At 40.3% G+C, this 19,988-nt stretch overlaps 2 protein-coding genes across 2 annotated transcripts; both read left to right on the top strand.

Annotated features, from left to right (window-relative positions):
• The first annotated feature begins 1,246 nt into the window (after nucleotides 1-1,246).
• Nucleotides 1,247-10,534, top strand: LOC120285860 (inositol transporter 4-like). Its single transcript, XM_039313041.1, has 7 exons — nucleotides 1,247-1,275; nucleotides 6,900-7,085; nucleotides 7,707-7,777; nucleotides 7,860-8,195; nucleotides 8,277-8,384; nucleotides 9,194-9,799; nucleotides 9,908-10,534. Exons 2-7 carry the CDS (start codon nucleotides 6,953-6,955, stop codon nucleotides 10,379-10,381), a joined length of 1,728 nt encoding a protein of 575 aa, XP_039168975.1. The 5' UTR covers nucleotides 1,247-1,275; nucleotides 6,900-6,952; the 3' UTR covers nucleotides 10,382-10,534.
• On the top strand, nucleotides 1,259-18,067 carry LOC104445619 (inositol transporter 4). Its single transcript, XM_039313040.1, is given in 8 exon segments — nucleotides 1,259-1,275; nucleotides 13,416-13,601; nucleotides 14,232-14,302; nucleotides 14,386-14,496; nucleotides 14,498-14,722; nucleotides 14,804-14,911; nucleotides 16,675-17,280; nucleotides 17,390-18,067. Coding segments are annotated over 7 exon segments (1,728 nt in total). The 5' UTR covers nucleotides 1,259-1,275; nucleotides 13,416-13,468; the 3' UTR covers nucleotides 17,864-18,067.
• The last annotated feature ends 1,921 nt before the right edge of the window (nucleotides 18,068-19,988 follow it).

The raw sequence follows: 19,988 nt of genomic DNA, 5'->3' as shown, positions 1-19,988 counted from the left end.
AATTCAATATTGTGGAGATGAGGAGGAAGTTGAGGCGATTTCGCCGGCGTGCCAAGCATCAAAGAGAGAGAGAAATCGAATCCTAGACTGAATCAACCGTGAGGGGCCTGCATGGTAACATCTTTACTTCTCCCGATTTCTATAAAAGAATAGAAATTTGTTTGGTAGCGCCAACTTATTTTTCTATTCCCCAAAATAAAAAAGTGGCTAGATAATAGATTTGGAACAGAAACAAGAAATAAAAAAAAAAAAAAAAAGTAGCTTCTTGTTTTTGGAAACAATTTCTAGAAATAATTTTTTTTTCTATTTTTCTTTTGTCAGTGATGGTTGCCGCCGCCTGTAGCCCACCAGATGACGACTGTCATCGTTCGCTGGCAGCTTGTCGTCGCCAACCGCTGCACGACTGCCGCTTGCTGCTGCATGATTGCTGACCGTTGTTGCCAATCGCCGTCGTAGGATGGACGCACACAGCTCACCGGCCACCGCCCCCTCTCGTGGCCGGTGGGCTGTGGGCGGCAATCCTACGATGGTGGTCGACAGTCGTGCGGTGATCGTGCGGCGGTTGAACGATGGTCGTGTAGCGGTCGGTAGTTCATAAGTAAGAAAAAAATAAATACAAAAATTTATAAATTTTTATGAAATGCATTTCTATTCTTTTTCTATTTTAAGAAAAAAATAATCTTATTTTACTCAAAAATTATTTTTAGAGTAGAAATAGAAAAAAATTATTTTCCAAAAGAAATAGTTCTCCGGAATAAAAACGTTGCCGTCGAAAATGTCTCCGCACGCTCGATGGATTTGGTTGGTGGGCCCCGCTTTGGATAATTTCCGATTAGACTAATGGATAAAGCTTTCGACTCTTCCGACTTTTAAACTCTTTCCTTCAGACGTCATCTTTCAATTGATTCCCTTTTGTTCTTTTCGAATTCTTCTTGCATTTTTCTCGATCGTTGTCATCCACCCTTTACTTGGAAATCACAGAGTCATTCCCTGCTCTCGCCTGTGGCCACAGCTTTTTTCCAAAAGTGTCGAGGTAGGGTTGTTCTTCAGGATCACATCTACACGACAGATACTCAGGATCTTTTCTGGCCCTGAACCCCGCTCCCCCGACCCGGTTATATGTATGGACGTGTAGACTGCGTTGGTGTTGGATTCAATCATCATTCATCCGCCATCTTATTCATAGTTTGCAGGAGTCCAGAAGACCTAAAAAGCAGAGAGAGGGAGAGAGGGGGGGGAAGGAGAAAAGGAGGCTTTTCCTGGTTCTCCTTCTGGGTATGCTCTGTTCTCGTTCTGCTTTTCCCAGTTTCTTTGTCGTGCGTTCAGGATTTCAGCCGCCGGCCAACCCAAAAATAGATTTTGAACAAAAACGCAAACAAACACGAATGTCGGCGTCTGTGCAGTCGTTACACTAGCCGCCGGCCAACCCAGAAGAGAACGAAGAAGTCGAACTCCCTGTCGACGTCGACGCCGCCGTCGTCCTCCGTACTGGCACGTCGTAACCCGCACGCCAATTCCGTCTCTCCTATGCGGATGCTGCCTCCATCCATTGAGATGATTAGTTTGAGCATCGCCCCATCAGTAAGCCCTTTGCTCTTGCCTACTGCTTAAAATTTGCTGCCCTTACTGTGGGGACGATTAGTTGCCCTTGGTTTTGGGCATTTAGAGAGAGAAAAATGCTTGAGCAGAAAAAAACAAACAAACATTCCAGTTCCAGATCCTTTTTCGTCGCTGCTGTCGAACGTTGCTCGCCTTTGCCAGTTGTTGTTAGCCATTGGGTCTAGGGTGGGTACGAAACCATCCCCGTTCTTCTCTGTTTTGTGTCCGGAAACGTTGAAGAGGCAATACCGTGCTTGATTGTTGTTCATAGTTTGGATTAAAACATTGCCTTCGGTTTGAATGTGAGACCTGTGTTGACGGTGCACAAGATGTATTTGCAAAACAATACTTTGTATCGTCGAATCCAAAGGTTAATCGTTGTAGTTTGCATGTTATAAACTGATTAGTGGTCATTTAGGGTAATCTTCATGAAATTTTTGTCACAAGATTCTCTTCTGTCTTTTTCCCCCTTTTTTGAGAACAGAGAAAACATCGACACTAGTTTAGCTTTAAGCATTTTCATGAGCATTTTATTTCGTCATGTTTTTATGATTGTGCCGAACTTCTATAACCTAACAAAAGATTGCAAGAATGGAATTAATGCATGCTGACCAGGTTGGAGAACACTCTTATTGCTTCTTCTTTTTGTTGTTTCATATCTCTTGCTATGCCTTTCATCTTTCAATCCTATGTGCTGTACCTTCTTTGCCTATCCTCTATTTTGGGCAAATGGCAACTTGTCTACTGGTGGTAAAATTGCCATAGCCATATCGTGTCTTGTTGTGTTCTCTATGCTGCTTTTGGTGGTAATACACATAGTGCATAAGAAGGGGAGGCATGATTGTGACTTTACACTACTGTTATCTCCAAGGGTTGGTTTTAGATAGACTTAATTTGAAAACTAAAATAACACTGAGATTTTCTCTGAGTAACAAACGTGATTGATCAAGTGATTGTATGACATCTACAGCTCGGCTGAATGGAGCGCTGGAACAAAAGCTAGCACAGTCACCAAAAACTGTTATGGCGAGACAGTGCCGATGAGCAGAATTGCATATCTAGGCAAATACCTAGAGCAGATGAGACCTGTAGATGAAGTACTTAAGACATGCATAGTCCATCAATGCTGGCATATCTTCTTGACATAACAATGCTCTCGGCTTTGCGGAAAGACGGACACACTTCTATCTACTACGGCAAACTGAGCCCAAAGTAAAGAGCTTGCCCAGATCGTTATGTTGACTGCAGCCATCGGCGCCTTCCCGGCTTGCCTAATACTTGGAACCAACTTTTTTAGAGGGCTTTGTTTTACTAATTTTTCACTTGCTATAATGTACGCTTACTGGCAATTGTAACAATTTACTTCTCTGCCTCCCCTGACAATTCTATGGGAGTGTGAATATGAAAATGTCTCCTTTGTCATGTAAAGACGACTAAAAAGCATATTGCTTTTGCTCGGAACTAAGGTGGCTCATTTTCTACTTAGCATTTACCTAGTTTTTTTTTTTACCCTTTTTGCCATAGCATCTACCTAGTTAACTAGTTAGGTTATGCTGGATTTTGGCAGATCATCCTTTTTATGATGAAAGAATCATATATTCTGTTGCACAATTTCATGGTGTGAGACTTTTGAGCCTGATGATTTTGGTAGGACTGGAATTTACAAGCTGGATCTAGTTTCTTCTCTTAACAATAACCACACGCACATATATATAGGAAAAATCACTGAAGTAAAGATTGGAAAGCAAAACTTAAGTGTGAAATCATTATGCAAAACTACATGTTCAGGAGGGTAAGAACATTGTTGGCTAAGAAGAAAAAATGATTTGGCAAGCTAGTTGTCGTAAACAGGAGCACATAGTTTATACTGAAGTTCAGATACAAGCTTTGATCATCCCATGACACAAATCTCTCGCTGCTTAAAGCAAACTTAACAGGATTTCGAAACTAACGTCAAGAAGCTAGAGAATATAACTCACTGAATTCTAATACATCCGGAATTCCAATACATCACATCCAAACTAGAACACAACTATTTACATAATGTTGACATGAGTTGACTAGTAAAGCTTGCAAAATGAAGGTGGCATAGTACTACCATCCATAGAAAAGCAAATACTAGCTCTGGATTGCCAGTCCCGGAGCATTAAATTCCCTCATACTCTTTGCGTCCCCTCCAATTTCCGAATGCATCATTCTGGCATTACTGGCCGTCACATGCTTGTCAAAAGGTGAAAGGTGAACCCCGACTGCAGCCCTACCAAAAGGATCGACGTTATTCAATCATGTGGCATCCCACTCAATAGCCTTCGCATTGCTGCATGCTATACTCGGCCCTCGGGGAACAGTCAATCTTGCTGAGTTCTGCATTACCGGCCACCACACGCTTCTCTAGCACTGCCAGATTTGTGATGGGGGGCCTTTGAGACACCCCGTATACAGCATTTAATACAAAATTATCAAGGCAAATATGAGGTGATAATTTCCCATTTGGGGAGTCTTCCAGTTGAAAAAAGCCCTCTCTTCCCACATCAATTTCATTGTAACCTACTAGGATTTTAGCACATCCTGTTTCTACTTCTCTCACCTAAATTAGCATAATTGGAGTACATGATGTACATTCAGGAAAAGTCAGAAACTGCACATGCTTTAGATGAAGAACAGATAATAGATACAGAGAGGCAAGGGCTTTCAAGCATTCAACAACTTGGAATTTCCAAGAACAGGGAAATTGCATGAAGCTGAAGAATAGTACAAACAGATTCAGCAAATTTATGGTATTGAATTTCAGCAACTATATGAAGTAACAGGTACATGTAAGATGAGCTAAGATGAACTCAACCTTCTCTCTCGGAAGAAGGATTGAAAGATGAAAGGCATAGCAAAAGATATGAAACAACAAAAAGAAGAAGCAATAAGAGTGTTCTCCAACCTGCTTAGCATGCATTAATTCCATTCTTGCAATCTTTTGTTAGGTTATAGAAGTTCCGCATGATCATAAAAACATGATGAAATAAAATGCTTAAAGCTAAACTGGTGTCGATGTTTTCTCCATTCTCAAAAAGGGGGAAAAAGAGAAGAGAATCTCATGACAAAAATTTCATGAAAATTACTCCAAATGACCACTAATCAGTTTATAACATGCAAACTACGACGATTAATCTTTAGATTCGACAATAGAAAGTATTGTTTTGCAAATACATCTAATGAATAATTTATCGAACAGGTCATGTGCACCGTCAACACAAGTCTCATATTCAAACCAAAGCCAATGTTTTAATCCAAACTATGAACAACAATCAAGCACGGTATGGACGGAGGCAGCATCTGCATAGGAGGAGGAGGAGGAGGAGGAGGAGGAGGAGGAATGGGAGAGACGAAATTGGCTTGTGGGCAACGAAGAAGATGACAATGCCGGCATGGAGGACGACGACGACTTCGCGCTGACAAGCCGCCTGCAAAGTTCTCATTCTTTCTTCTTTTAATTTCCAGCTCACTCGACACGTGTCATCATTTTAATGGATCACGCGTGCCACGCGTGCAGATGATGTGGTGGTTAGTGACCACCGAATATTTTCTCGATCGTAGACTGAACACTGAATATAGTCAGCCTAGGCAACCGTGAACAATTTGATGTCCCTGCACGCTCGATGGATTTGGTTGGTGGGCCCCGCTTTGGATAATTTCCGATTGGATTAATGGATAAAGCTTTCGACTCTTCCGACTTTTGAACTCTCTTTCCCTCGGATGTCTTCTTTCAATTGATTCCCTTGTGTTCTTTTCGAACTTTTCTTGCGTTTTTCTCGATTGTTGTCATCCACCCTTTACTTGGAAATTACACAGTCATTCCCTGCTCTCGCCTGTGGCCACACCTTTATTTCCAGAAATTGTCAAGGTAGTAGGGGTGTTCTTCAGGATCACATCTCCATGTCAGATTCTCAGGATCTTTTTTGGCCTTGACCCCCGCTCCCCCCACCCCGTTCTATATATGGACGTGTAGACTGCGTTGGTGTTGGATTCAATCATCATTCATCTGCCATCTTATTTGTTAAAATATGTCTCGAGATTGAGCCCAATATGAAATAACGAATATTTCGAATTGAATATGTTGTGGACGTTCGAAATTGAGCAAAGAATATCTGAATATTAACTTTCCAAAGTTTGAATGTGTGTTGGAGAGTCTGGCCACTGAAATAGGAAAGTCCAACTTTGATTAGGACTTGAATTTTGTTTAAAATATATAAATATATGTTTTAGATAAAATCGATTAAGATAGGAAATATAATCCTATGAGAAGTTGGCAGTTGAATAAAAGTCTCACTATATATATAGACTTGTGGCCATGGATAGAAGAAGGTTGATTATGAAGAATTGGTTTTGAAGCGCCGTCTAGTCGTCGAGTGCTTGAAAGGTATTTTTCTTTATCGTTCTTGTTCGTAAATTGCATCCAAGAAGATTTAGTGTTCGAGCCAATTAAATATTGTGGTAAGATTTGCGTGTAATTCATTCGTGAGATTGAGAGATTATTTCTTGAAGAATTTTGGGTTAAACACGAACATAGGTCCTTAAGATTGAACCCAGTAAATTTGGTGTCCGATTTTTTTTTTCTATCTATATTATTGTTCGATCACTCGCTCTATCGCAACATTATTCATAGTTTGCAGGAGTCCAGAAGACCCAGGGAGAGGGAAAGAGAGAGAGAGGAGAGGAGAAAAGGAGGCTTTTCCTGGTTCTCCTTTTGGGTATGCTCTGTTCTCGTTATGCTTTTCCCAGTTTCTTTGTCATGCGTTTAGGATTTCAGCGCAAAGACTGTATTTGGGTCCATGTCGTTTCGGATTTGTGATTCTCTGTTCCAGTGCCTCATGGAGAGTTCGGTCGATCAGATTTGGCGGGATCGATGGGCTGCATTTTTAAAGTCTTTTACCTGGTGTGTCGTTTGCTGAAACTCGATAAAATAGAATAAGTGAAGTTGTTAGACAAAAAGGTAGAAGTTTTGGAGTGTAGCGTCAAAAGGCTGATTTATGTTTTTATCTTGCTGAAAGTTGTAATATAACATGTAGTAAAAGAGATGATAAGAGGCCACTAGCTTAAGTTTAATGTTTTGGATTGGTATAAAAAATTGAGCCTTTTTCATTTTTGGAAGTGAATCGCGTATTAAAGAGATGATAAGAGGCCACTAGCTTAAGTTTAATGTTTTGGATTGGTATAAAAAAATTGAGCCTTTTTCATTTTTGGAAGTGAATCGCGTATTGTCCATTTCGGGTAAGTAGATCAGTGACTCTTTCTTTGATTTTTCGCAGAAAGTCGTAGATTTAAGGTTCTTTTTGAAGTGTGTGTGCGAGGAAGGGATAAGATGGAGGGAGGTCACACCAAACCCGATAAAACGGAGTTCACCGAATGTTGGCGCACGACATGGAAGACGCCATATATTATGAGGCTCGCACTGTCGGCTGGAATCGGTGGCTTGCTGTTTGGCTATGACACAGGTAGATCAAGCTCTTGCCTTGATTTTATTTCCATTTGCTACGATTTACAGCTAATTAAAGTGGATAGAGGAAAGTTTGAGCCTGATCGGGACGATTGGCAGTTCGCCATGGCGCTATTGTTCTATCAAATTCTTTTCCGAGGTCGCGATAGCGCAATTGTTCCAATCACTGAGTTTTGCCAAAAAACTTGTGAATAAAATACTTTGTTTTTTTATTTAATTGTTTTCTTAGTAAGGTATGAAACAAGTTCTTTGCTCTTTCTCTTATTGTGAACCTCCAGTGAGAAGAATGGGTGGTCTCCTAACTTTTAAATTCTTTTACCTTTTCCTTCATCCTAGTTCACTCATCAACCTAGAATCGGACCCCATGACTTAAGACAAAATGTACATGAGATTCTATAACTCAGTTTTTAGTAGTATTGATAATCTTATCAATGCCTGTTGTACATGCTCCCATTTCTTATGCTTGTCGCAACAAGTAGTCAGTTCTTTTGCCTTTTTGAGTGTCTGCCTCTTTATTAAATGAGATTTAGCATAAAATAGAAAAGCATAACCTGTTAAGAGGAACGAACGCTCCTCGAATAGTACATAAACCTGAATACCTCATTTCCTCTGGTTGAAGGGGTCATTTCTGGGGCGTTGCTCTATATTCGGGAGGACTTCGAAGTCGTCAACAAGAAAACATGGTTACAGGTAACTAATTCTTCCTCATTTCCTGTAAATTGCTTATGTTTCTTGAGTACGTTAATTCTCAAAAGTTCTTGTCTGCTCGAAGGAAACTATCGTGAGTATGGCTGTTGCTGGAGCTATCGTTGGGGCTGCTGTTGGTGGGTGGATCAACGATAGATTCGGGAGGAAGATATCGATACTTCTGGCCGACGTCCTTTTTTTTATTGGTGCGATTGTGATGGCCACCTCTGTAGCTCCATGGATGCTCATCATCGGAAGAATACTCGTTGGTTTAGGCGTTGGAATGGCTTCCATGACCGCGCCTCTCTACATTTCCGAAGCTTCTCCTGCTAGGATACGGGGCGCGCTAGTTAGCACAAATGGTTTCCTCATTACCGGAGGGCAATTCTTGTCTTATCTCATCAATCTGGCCTTCACTCATGTATGCGTAATCCAACATAATGTCCTTCTCCTATATTAGCGATTTAAGATAAGCGAATAAATTGGCCTCTTTGAATTTTAGGTACCTGGGACATGGCGTTGGATGCTCGGGGTAGCTGGACTTCCTGCCCTCGTTCAATTCATCCTCATGTTATTTCTGCCAGAGTCTCCAAGGTGGCTCTACAGAAAGGTAACGGTCGAGCTCTTAACTTATTTCACATTTTAGTATCTACTGGTCATGTATCTGATTGTAATAGTTGCAGGGATGTATACTGAGAATTTGTCGATGGAAAATTCTAGTCTTTTTCTTACAATCATAGCTTTTGGAGGCATAATCGATTTACTGATTAATTTTTAGTTTCTTTTAAAACTAGGAATCTGGTTTCATGTTGTTTAGTAGTTAAGTCACACATCATTTTCTTGTTTGAATAATGGTTTTGCTAGCTATGCATTCAGACAAACTGTGGAGAATTAAATGCTTGGGGGTTACCATTTGAGATCGTGTAGAGGGATTAGTTTTCAGTTAATTCATATTCTTGCAGGTCTTGGGAAGTCCCTATTGTACATGACATGACCTGGTATAATTTTCTTGACTTCCATTTTGTTGAGTTTTCCAAAAATTATATAGACTTGGTCTTGCAAATGTTTGTATGTTAGACACTTATTTCTCTACCTGGAGCATGGACCCAAATATTATTCATTTTTTGTTGTTTGATCCATTGTTGATAATTATGTATCTCAGTGGTATGTTCATTAGGTTCGGTTGCTGATTCTTTTAAATAAGATGCATGTCGTGACTGAGTCGAGAGTTCGTCTTGGAACTTTTCTTGATGCGAGCCATGTTTATATTATGCAATAGAGTTTTGTCAAATTAGCTGGACTATGGGGAATGACTTAATCCATTTTCCTACTTCTGTATTCTAACATAAAGTCATGTGTCTACGACATGGGCTGGTACATTATATTGTCTCTGATATACATATATCCTCTGTAAAACAGAACAAGATCGATGAAGCTAGGAGTATTTTGGCCAAGATATATCCTGCCGATGAGGTTGAGGACGAAATGAATGCCCTGCAAGAATCTGTTGAAGCTGAAAAAGCCGATGAGAGCATCGTGGGAGAGAGTATGATTGCCAAAGTGAAGGGTGCTTGGAGTAACCCGGTAGTTCGAAGAGGATTATATGCTGGAATCACGGTTCAAGTGGCTCAGCAGTTTGTGGGAATTAACACAGTCATGTATTACAGTCCGACGATAGTTCAGTTTGCTGGGTTTGCTTCGAACAAGACCGCTTTGGCTCTCTCCCTCATAACTTCCGGCCTCAATGTGGTTGGTTCTATTGTGAGCATGGCATTTGTCGATAGATATGGACGGAGAAGGTTGATGATCGTTTCCATGTTTGGCATTATCTCTTGCTTGGTTGTGTTATCCGTCTTATTCTGGCAAGCGTCTCTACACGCCCCTGCCGTTAGTAAGTTGGGATCTAACCACTTTGGTGGAAACACTACATGTCCTGCTTATTTTTCGGCTCCAGATGCAGCCTCGTGGAACTGCATGTCTTGCTTACATGCTAAATGTGCATTTTGTGCCGATGGTACAAATGAGGTAAAAGTTTGCTTCAATTATTCTTTTCGAGCAATTTGTCCCGAGTATTTTCGTCCCTTTTTATAATGCATAAGCTAAGCTTGTGTGTTGTGTTCGTTTGTTATTTAGTATCACCCTGGAGCATGCCTGATTTCTGACAAAGGAATAAGGGGCATGTGCCGAGGCGAGCAACGGACATGGTTTGAGAATGGCTGTCCAAGCAAGTTCGGAATTTTCACCGTCCTTCTCCTTGGGCTGTACATCATATCTTACGCACCTGGGATGGGAACCGTGCCATGGATCGTGAATTCAGAGATTTACCCACTGAGGTATCGAGGCACCGGAGGAGGGATTGCAGCGGTCGCCAACTGGTCCTCGAATTTAGTTGTGAGCGAGACATTCTTGACCTTGACAGAGGTTCTTGGCTCGGCTGGCAGCTTCCTCCTTTTTGCCGGGTTTTCCTTTCTCGGGCTCGTCGCCATTTACTTCTTGGTGCCGGAAACCAAGGGGTTACATATTGAGGAAGTTGAGAAGCTGTTGCAGGAGGGATACAAGCCTAAGGCTTTCAGAAAGAGGAACTCCAAAGTTGAAGGATCTTCTTGAATTGTTCTCTTCAAGCATTGGTTTGGATTTCTTACCATAAATCTCTTCATCTTTTAGTCAATGAACAATAATTGGACATTGATCATATGGCAATTTAGCAAGGAAGGTGTAAAATTCCATAGCTTTGGTTGAAATCATAGTATTTCAATTTTACGGTAATTTAGCAATTGAGATGTAGAATCTTGTCACCTTCAAGTACTTTTGTTGTTTTAGTTGAAATAGTTGGTCTGTCATAATGCAATTTTTTTGGAAACAATTTTTGATAATAGGGTCTTCCTTGTTAGTCATCACAAGCATTTTGAGGTAATGATTTCTATGAACCCATGCAACATTCGACAATGGAAATATTTTAGGCCCAATTCCCTTGAGAAGTGGTAACTATAATTAGGATTCAAGCTTTGGTCTAAACTATTTTTTATCTCATAAAAAAATAGTTTTAACTCAAGTCTCAATTCTAACCTAAATTTTTTACTGTGTCTCATCAAAAACGTCAATTTTCATTTTTCTTGTCTCATAAAAAAGCATACACTTTCACTCAATACTTGAATGTGACCTTATTTAGTTTCTTTTCAACAATGTCATTAAAAATGCGACGTGTTATTTCGCGTATACTTAGCAACTCACAATTGTCGTCACAAATATGGTATTGTGATCCTATTTAGGGTGTGCATGGCAACGTTTCTATTCCAAGAAAGTATTTCATTTCAAAAATATTTTTTTCTATTTCCTTTCAGAAATAGTTTTTTTCTATTTCTACTCTGGGAACAATTTCTGAATAAAATAAGGTATTTGGTAATTATACAAAATTTCTATTCTTAGAATAGAAAAAGAATAAAAATACGTTTGATAAAAATTTATAAATTTTTGTATTTATTTGTTTTTTCTTCATACTCACGGACCGTTGATCGTCGCTCGTCGCTGCACGACCACCACACGATTGCCGAACGATCGTTGCACGACCACCGCACGATTACCGCACGATTTTCATGCAACCGCCACACGATTGCCGCACAACCGCCGACTATTGCCACATGATTACCACCCACAGCCCACTGGTCGTGGGAAGGGGCAGTGGCTGGTGAGTTGTTGGTGGTGGTCTTGCGACTGCGGTCGGTAGTGACGATCGGCAGTCGTGCGGCGGTAGGTGGTGGTCATGCGGCGGTTGGCAACGACAAGTTGCTCGCGGACGGTGGCGGTCGTCGGCCGATGGGTTGTGTGTGATAGTCAATGGGCTATGGGTGGTGGCAGCCATCGCTGGCAGTCGCTGGTAGTCGGCTGTGACGATGGCCGCGGGTGACAGGAGGTGTTTGGCGGTTAGCAGGCGGCTGGTGGTGGCCGCGACAAAGAAGAAGAACTAAAGAAAAATAGAAAAGAAAAAGAAAAACTTAGTTTTAGAAATTGTTTCCAAAAATAAGAAGCACTTTTTTTTTTTTTTTTTGGTTTCTTGTTTCTATTCCAAATTTATTCCGAGCCACTTTTCTATTCTACGGAATAGAAAAATAAGTTAGCATTAATTTATATTCTCTCTTTTTTTCGGAAAATAAAAGAACAGAAATCGGGAGAAATGAAAACTTACATGCAGGCCCTTAGTTTCTTTTCAATAATGTCATTAAAGATGCGGTGTGCCATTTCATGTGTACTTGGCGACTCATGGTTGGCTTCACAAATATGGTATTAATTAATAATGACACTTTGACACAAAAGACTTAAAAGAAATATCATAAGGGATAACTTGACAGTAATATTCTTTAGATATTCGTTCTATTTTACATGGCTTAATTGAGGAAATTATTTTGAGAAAAAGAGAGGATATTACCATAATTGTCAAATTCCTATGTATATCATTTGGATAAGAGTACATCTAATCCAGTCCGGTACAAATTCAATATTGTGGATATTGGATTACTTCTGATATAATATAAAGGAATTCAAAATTGGAGATTTTTTTTTTTTTTTTGGGTTCAAAATTTAAATTGGAGATGAGGAGGAAGTCGGGGGAGGTTTTGCCGGCGTGCCAGGCATCAAAGAGAGAGGGAGAAACCGAATCATAGACTGAACACTGAATATAGTCAGCCTAGGCAACCGTGAACAATTTAATGTCCCTGCACGGCACGCTCGATGGATTTGGTTGGTGGGCCCCGCTTTGGATAATTTCCGATTAGACTAATGGATAAAGCTTTCGACTTTTGAACTCTCTTTCCCTCAGATGTTATCTTTCAATTGATTCCCTTGTGTTCTTTTCCAACTTCTCTCGCCTTTTTCTCGGTTGTTGTCATCCACCCTTTACTTGGAAATCACAGAGTAATTCCCTGCTCTCGCCTGTGGCCACAGCTTTTTTGCAAAAGTGTCGAGGTAGGGGTGTTCTTCAGGACCACATCTACACGACAGATACTCAGGATCTTTTCTGGCCCTGAAGCCCGCTCCCCCGACCCGGTTCTATATATGGACGTGTAGACTGCGTCGGTGTTGGATTGAATCATCATTCATCCGCCATCTTATTCATAGTTTGCAGGAGTCCAGAAGACCCAGAAAGCAGAGAGAGGGAGAGAAAGAGAGAGTGGGAGGAGAAAAGGAGGCTTTTCCTGGTTCTCCTCTGGGTATGCTCTGTTCTCGTTCTGCTTTTCCCAGTTTCTTTGTCGTGCGTTCAGGATTTCAGCGCCATATTTGGGTCCATGTCGTTTCGGATTTGTGATTCTCTGTTCCAGTGCCTCATGGAGAGTTCAGTCGATCAGATTCGGCGGGATCAATGGGCTTCATTTTTAAAGTTTTTTACCTGGCGTGTTGTTTGCTGAAACTCGATAAAATAGAATAATTGAAGTTGCCGGACGAAAAGGTGGAAGTTTTGGAGCGTAGTGTCGAAAGACTGATTTATGTTTTTATCTTGCTGAAAGTTGTAATATAGCGTGTAGTAAAAGAGATGATAAATAAAAAAATTGCGCCTTTTTCATGTTTGGAAGCGAAAGTTTTCGATCATTTTCGCGTATTGTCCATTTCCGGTAAGTAGATCAGTGACTCTTTCTTTGATTTTTCGCAGAAAATCCTAGATTTAAGGTTCTTTTTGAAGTGTGTGTGCCAGGAAGGGATAAGATGGAGGGAGGTCACACCAAACCCGATAAAACGGAGTTCACCGAATGTTGGCGCACGACATGGAAGACGCCATATATTATGAGGCTCGCACTGTCGGCTGGAATCGGTGGCTTGCTGTTTGGCTATGACACAGGTAGATCAAGCTCTTGCCTTGATTTTATTTCCATTTGCTACGATTTACAGCTAATTAAAGTGGATAGAGGAAAGTTTGAGCCTGATCGGGATGATTGGCAGTTCGCCATGGCGCTATTGTTCTATCAAATTCTTTTCCGAGGTCGCGATAGCGGAATTGTTCCAATCACTGAGTTTTGCCAAAAAACTTGTGAATAAAATACTTTGTTTTTTTATTTAATTGTTTTCTTAGTAAGGTATGAAACAAGTTTTTTGCTCTCTTATTGTGAACCTCCAGTGAGAAGAATGGGTAGTCTCCTGACTTTTAAATTCTTTTAACCTTTTCTTTTACTTTTTCCTCCATCCTAGTTCACTTATCAACCTAGAATCGGACCCCATGACTTAAGACAAAATGTACATGAGATTCTATAACTCAGTCTTTAGTAGTATTGATAATCTTATCGATGCCTGTTGTACATGCTCCCAGTCCTTATGCTTGTTGGAGCAAGTAATCAGTTCTTTTGCCTTTTTAAGTGTCTGCCTCTTTATTAATTGAGATTTGGCATACAATAGAAAAGCATCACCTGTTAAGAGGAACGAACGCTCCTCGAATAGTACATAAACCTGAATACCTCATTTTCTCTGGTTGAAGGGGTCATTTCTGGGGCGTTGCTCTATATTCGGGAGGACTTCGAAGTCGTCGACAAGAAAACATGGTTACAGGTAACTGATTCTTCCTCATTTCCTGTAAATTGCTTATGTTTCTTTGAGTACGTTAATTCTCAAAAGTTCTTGTCTGCTCGAAGGAAACTATCGTGAGTATGGCTGTTGCTGGAGCTATCGTTGGGGCTGCTGTTGGTGGGTGGATGAACGATAGATTCGGGAGGAAGATATCGATACTTCTGGCCGACGCCCTTTTTTTTTATTGGTGCGATTGTGATGGCCACCTCTGTAGCTCCATGGATGCTCATCATCGGAAGAATACTCGTAGGTTTAGGCGTTGGAATGGCTTCCATGACCGCGCCTCTCTACATTTCCGAAGCTTCTCCTGCCAGGATACGGGGTGCGCTAGTTAGCACAAATGGTTTCCTCATTACCGGAGGGCAATTCTTGTCTTATCTCATCAATCTGGCCTTCACTCGTGTATGCGTAATATAACATAATATTCTTCTCCTATATTAGCGATTTAAGATAAGCGAATAAGTTGGCCTCTTTGAATTTTAGGTACCTGGGACTTGGCGTTGGATGCTCGGGGTAGCTGGACTACCCGCCCTCGTTCAATTCATCCTCATGTTATTTCTGCCAGAGTCTCCAAGGTGGCTCTACAGAAAGGTAAGGGTCGAAGCTCTTAACTTATTTCACATTTTAGTATCTACTGGTCCGGTATTTGATTGTAATAGTAGCTGACATGTACACCGAGAATTCGTTGATTGAAAATTCTAGTCTTTTCATCACAATCATAGCTTTTGGAGGCATAATCGATTTACTGATTAATATTTAGTTTCTTTTAAAACTAGGAATCTGGTTTCATGTTGTTTAGTAGTTAAGTCACGCATCATTTTCTTGTTTGAATAATGGTTTTGCTAGCTATGCATTAAGACAAACTGTGGAGAATTAAATGCTTGGGGGTTACCATTTGAGATCGTGTAGAGGGACTAGTTTTCAGTTAATTCATGTTCTTGCAGGTCTTGGGAAGTCCCTATTGTACATGACATGACCTGGTATAATTTTCTTGACTTCCATTTTGTTTTCACTATCAGTTTTCAGTTTTATATACTTTGTTGAGTTTTCCAAAAATTATCTAGGCTTCATCTTGCAAATGTTTGTATGTTAGACACTTAGGTGCGCATGGTAACGTTTTTATTCCAGGGAACTATTTCTCGATTTTCAGGGAAATAGAGAGTTTTTTTCTATTTCTACTCCAAGAACAATTTCTGAGAAAAATAAGGTGTTCTTAGTAATTATACAAAATTTATATTCTTGGAATAGAAAAATAATAGAAATATGTTTGGTAAAAATTTATAATTTTTGTATATATTTGTTTTTTCTTTTACTCACGGACCGTCGACTACCGATGACTGCTGACTACCACACATCGCCGCACGATGGCTGCATGTTCGTCGCATGATTGCACGACGGCTACACTTCCATCGCACAACCGCGCACGTTGCCGCCAATTGTCGCGGCTGATCGCCGCCGCAGATTGCCACCCATAGCCCACCGGCCACGAGAGGTGGCCACGCCCTCTCCTACGGCCGATGGGCTATGGGCGGCAATCTGCGGTGGCGCCATAGCCCACAGCCCACCAGCCACAAGAGCGGGCGGCGGCCACCTCCTATGGCCGGTGGACTGTGGCGGCAATCTGCCCGCGACAGCGGCGTCAATCGGGGCGTCAATCGACGGTCATGCGGTGGCAGGCGGCATCATCGATCGGTGGGCTACGGGTGGCACAGTGTTTGGCTGCCGACAATTGCCACGGGCGGCGGAGGTGATCGATGGTTGGCAAGTAGCTAGCGGTGGCCGCAACAAGAAAGAAGAACAAAAGAAAAATATTAAAAAAAAAAAAAACTTATTTCCAAAAACAAGAAATTATTTTTTTTATTTCTTGTTTCTATTCCAAATCTATTTACCAGCCACTTTTTATTCCGGGAATAGAAAAATAAGTTGGCATTATCAAATATGTTTCTGTTCTTTTTTTCTTCTGAGAAACAAAAGAACAAAAATTTGGAGAAATAGAAACATCACTATGCAAACCCTTATTTCTCTACTTGGAGCATGAACCCAAAAAATTATGTGCCTTTTGTTGTTTGATCCATTGTTGATAATTATGTATCTCGGTGGTATGTTCATCAAGTTCAGTTGTTGATTCTTTTAAATAAGATGCATGTCGTGATTGAGTCGAGAGTTCGTCTTGGAACTTTTTTTGATGCGAGCCATGTTTATATTATGCAATAGAGTTTTGTCAAATTAGCCGGACTATGGGGAATGACTTAATCCATTTTCCTACTTCTGTATTCTAACATAAAGTCATGTGTCTACGACATGGGCTGGTACATTATATTGTCTCTGATATACATATATCCTCTGCAAAACAGAACAAGATCGATGAAGCTAGGAGTATTTTGGCCAAGATTTATCCTGCCTATGAGGTTGAGGACGAAATGAATGCCTTGCAAGAATCTGTTGAAGCTGAAAAAGCCGATGAGAGCATCGTGGGAGAGAGTATGATTGCCAAAGTGAAGGGTGCTTGGAGTAACCCGGTAGTTCGAAGAGGATTATATGCTGGAATTACGGTTCAAGTGGCTCAGCAGTTTGTGGGAATTAACACAGTCATGTATTACAGTCCGACGATAGTTCAGTTTGCTGGGTTTGCTTCGAACAAGACCGCTTTGGCTCTCTCCCTCATAACTTCCGGCCTCAATGTGGTTGGTACTGTTGTGAGCATGGCATTTGTCGATAGATATGGACGGAGAAGGTTGATGATCGTTTCCATGTTTGGCATTATCTCTTGCTTGGTTGTGTTATCCGTCTTATTTTGGCAAGCGTCTCTACACGCCCCTGCCGTTAGTAAGTTGGGATCTAACCACTTTGGTGGAAACACTACATGTCCTGCTTATTTTTCGGCTCCAGATGCAGCCTCATGGAACTGCATGTCTTGCTTACATGCTAAATGTGCATTTTGTGCGGATGGTACAAATGAGGTAAAAGTTTGCTTCAATTATTCTTTTCATGCAATTTGTCCCGACCATTTTCGTCCCTTTTTATAATTGCATAAGCTAAGCTTGCGCATTTTGTTCGTTGGTTATTTAGTATCAACCTGGAGCATGCCTGATTTCTGACAAAGGAATAAGGGGCATGTGTCGAGGCGAGCAACGGACATGGTTTGAGAATGGCTGTCCAAGCAAGTTCGGAATTTTCGCCGTCCTTCTCCTTGGGCTGTACATCATATCTTACGCACCTGGGATGGGAACCGTGCCATGGATCGTGAATTCAGAGATTTACCCACTGAGGTATCGAGGCACCGGAGGAGGGATTGCAGCGGTCGCCAATTGGTGCTCGAATTTAGTTGTGAGCGAGACGTTCTTGACCTTGACAGAGGTTCTTGGCTCGGCCGGCACCTTCCTCCTTTTCGCCGGGTTTTCCTTTCTCGGGCTTGTCGCCATTTACTTCTTGGTGCCGGAAACCAAGGGGTTACATATTGAGGAAATTGAGAAGCTGTTGCAAGAGGGATACAAGCCTAAGGCTTTCAGAAAGAGGAAATCCAAATTTGAAGGGTCTTCTTGAATTGTTCTCTTCTTCTTCTGTATCAAGAGCAGTTTAGCTTGAGTGTATTGGTTTGGACTTCTTAGAATAAATCTCTTCATCTTTTAGTCAATGAACAATAATATCCAATTTAGCAAGGAAGGTGTAAAATTCTATAGCTTTAGTTGAAATCGTGGTATTTCAATTTTATGGTAATTTAGCAAGTGTAGAATTTGTCTCCTTCAAGTACTTTCGTAGTTCTAGTTGAAGTAATTGCTATCGTAATGCAAATTTTTCGGAAACCATTTCTGATTATAGGGTCTTCCTTGTTGGTCATTGCAAGCATTTTGAGATAATGATTTTCTATGAACCCGTGCAACTTTCAACAATGGAAGTATTTTAGGCCCAATTCTCTTAAGAAGTGGTAACTATAATAAGTATTCAAGCTTTGGCCTAAAAAAATAATGATTTTAACTCAAGTGTCAATTCTAACCTAAATTTTTATGTCTCATCAAAAATGTCAATTTTCACTTCTTTTTTCTTTATCTCGTAAAAAAGTATAAACTTTCAGTTGATACTTGAATGTGACTCTATTTGGTTTCTTTTCAATGATGACATTAAAGATGCGATGTGTTGTCTCACATGTACGTGGGAACTCACGGTTCTCATCACCGAAGCTACCGCTCCAATTTAAATAGTTTCGAGTCAAGGAGGAAGCTTGAACATTTAAGTGTGGATTGAAGAAATGATTTACTCATGGAAAATGAGACACAAGCGGGTGATTGGCAAGATGCAAATATGTCCGGAAACTAAGAAAAACAGAACCTGAAGGTTGTAATCAACGACGCTGAAAGTAGAGAAAGTTCTTAGATAAGATATCGATTACACATGAAATGACACAGTCACATCTCTAATAGAGGAGTCAAATTTAGGTTGTGACTGAAATTTGATTTTTTTTTTATCAGATAAAAAAAAAGTTATTACAAAGATTGGAACCGGAGCTTTAAATGGATATTTTTTTCTTTTGCGAGACCAAAAAAAGCTTGAGCCAACATTAAGACCCGGGCTAATGGCGTTTTAAGGGAATTAGATGAATTTTTTAGGTGTTAGTGATGATTAGATTAGGGAAGGAATTCCATATTTTCATTAACGATACACACAAGATACATGAAAGGCACGAAGGATGACTGACAGAGTGACCTATTATGTTCTTTGGAGGCGACTTGTCTAAAAACTCAATACATTAAGTAAGGTGTCAAATATCATATGAGCTTTAAATAAGTGGACCATACTCAAGGTCTGATGGGATATGTAAGATTACTTTGTATATAATTTTCTAAAAATCTTAATATGTCTAGCACTGCACATATTTAAGATTGATACATCCTATCGAATTAATGTCTCCATTTGCTTCAAATTGTCTAGAGGATCCCGATTGCTGATTTGTTTAAGTGGGTCACAAAGGCCAGAAACAGTTTATGGGCTTTTAATCATTGGGCTTTTGATTCCTTGTAACTTGGGCTTGTACTCTCTCTCTCTCTCTCTGCTGATTTGTTTAAGTGGGTCACAAAGGCCAGAAACAGTTTATGGGCTTTTGATTCCTTGTAACTTGGGCTTGTACTCTCTCTCTCTCTCTCTCGTAAAGTAAGCTTGATCGTTACCATTATACTTCTAATATAGATATATTCAAATTTGATTCGGTTCAACATAAAAATTGAGATATGTGGTTGTAATTTCAACGTCAATCATTTTGTTTTAATTTTATCTAGATACTATTAAAGAGTTATGACATATATATAATTTTTCTAGTCGACATCAGTCTTGAGTTCATAGCTAATTTGACTTCTAAATTCCTTTTATATATATAAGGTTCATTTATGTATACATGTTTTCATTCATTCGCTCTGATAGTGGATCGGCATACCAGAAAAAAAAAATTATGATGGTTACTAGGATATAAATATGTTTAAATCCAAATTTTCCTTGTACTTCTCTAGAAGCAAATTTTTTTATTTAGGATATATTCATTTCTTCTCGAATTGGTCTTTGTTTTTCTTTTTTTTCCCCTCACGGAATCTTTTTAGTTGGCCAATCTTTTAACTACAAAATATAATCATCTTCATTATCTACCAATCTTTTTTAGGTGGCTAAGGCCATCTTTTAGTTG

This window comes from Eucalyptus grandis, chromosome 5 (genome assembly GCF_016545825.1).
Source record: "Eucalyptus grandis isolate ANBG69807.140 chromosome 5, ASM1654582v1, whole genome shotgun sequence".
Classification (NCBI taxonomy): Eukaryota; Viridiplantae; Streptophyta; class Magnoliopsida; order Myrtales; family Myrtaceae; genus Eucalyptus; species Eucalyptus grandis.
This window is presented reverse-complemented; position numbering and strand designations above follow the sequence as displayed.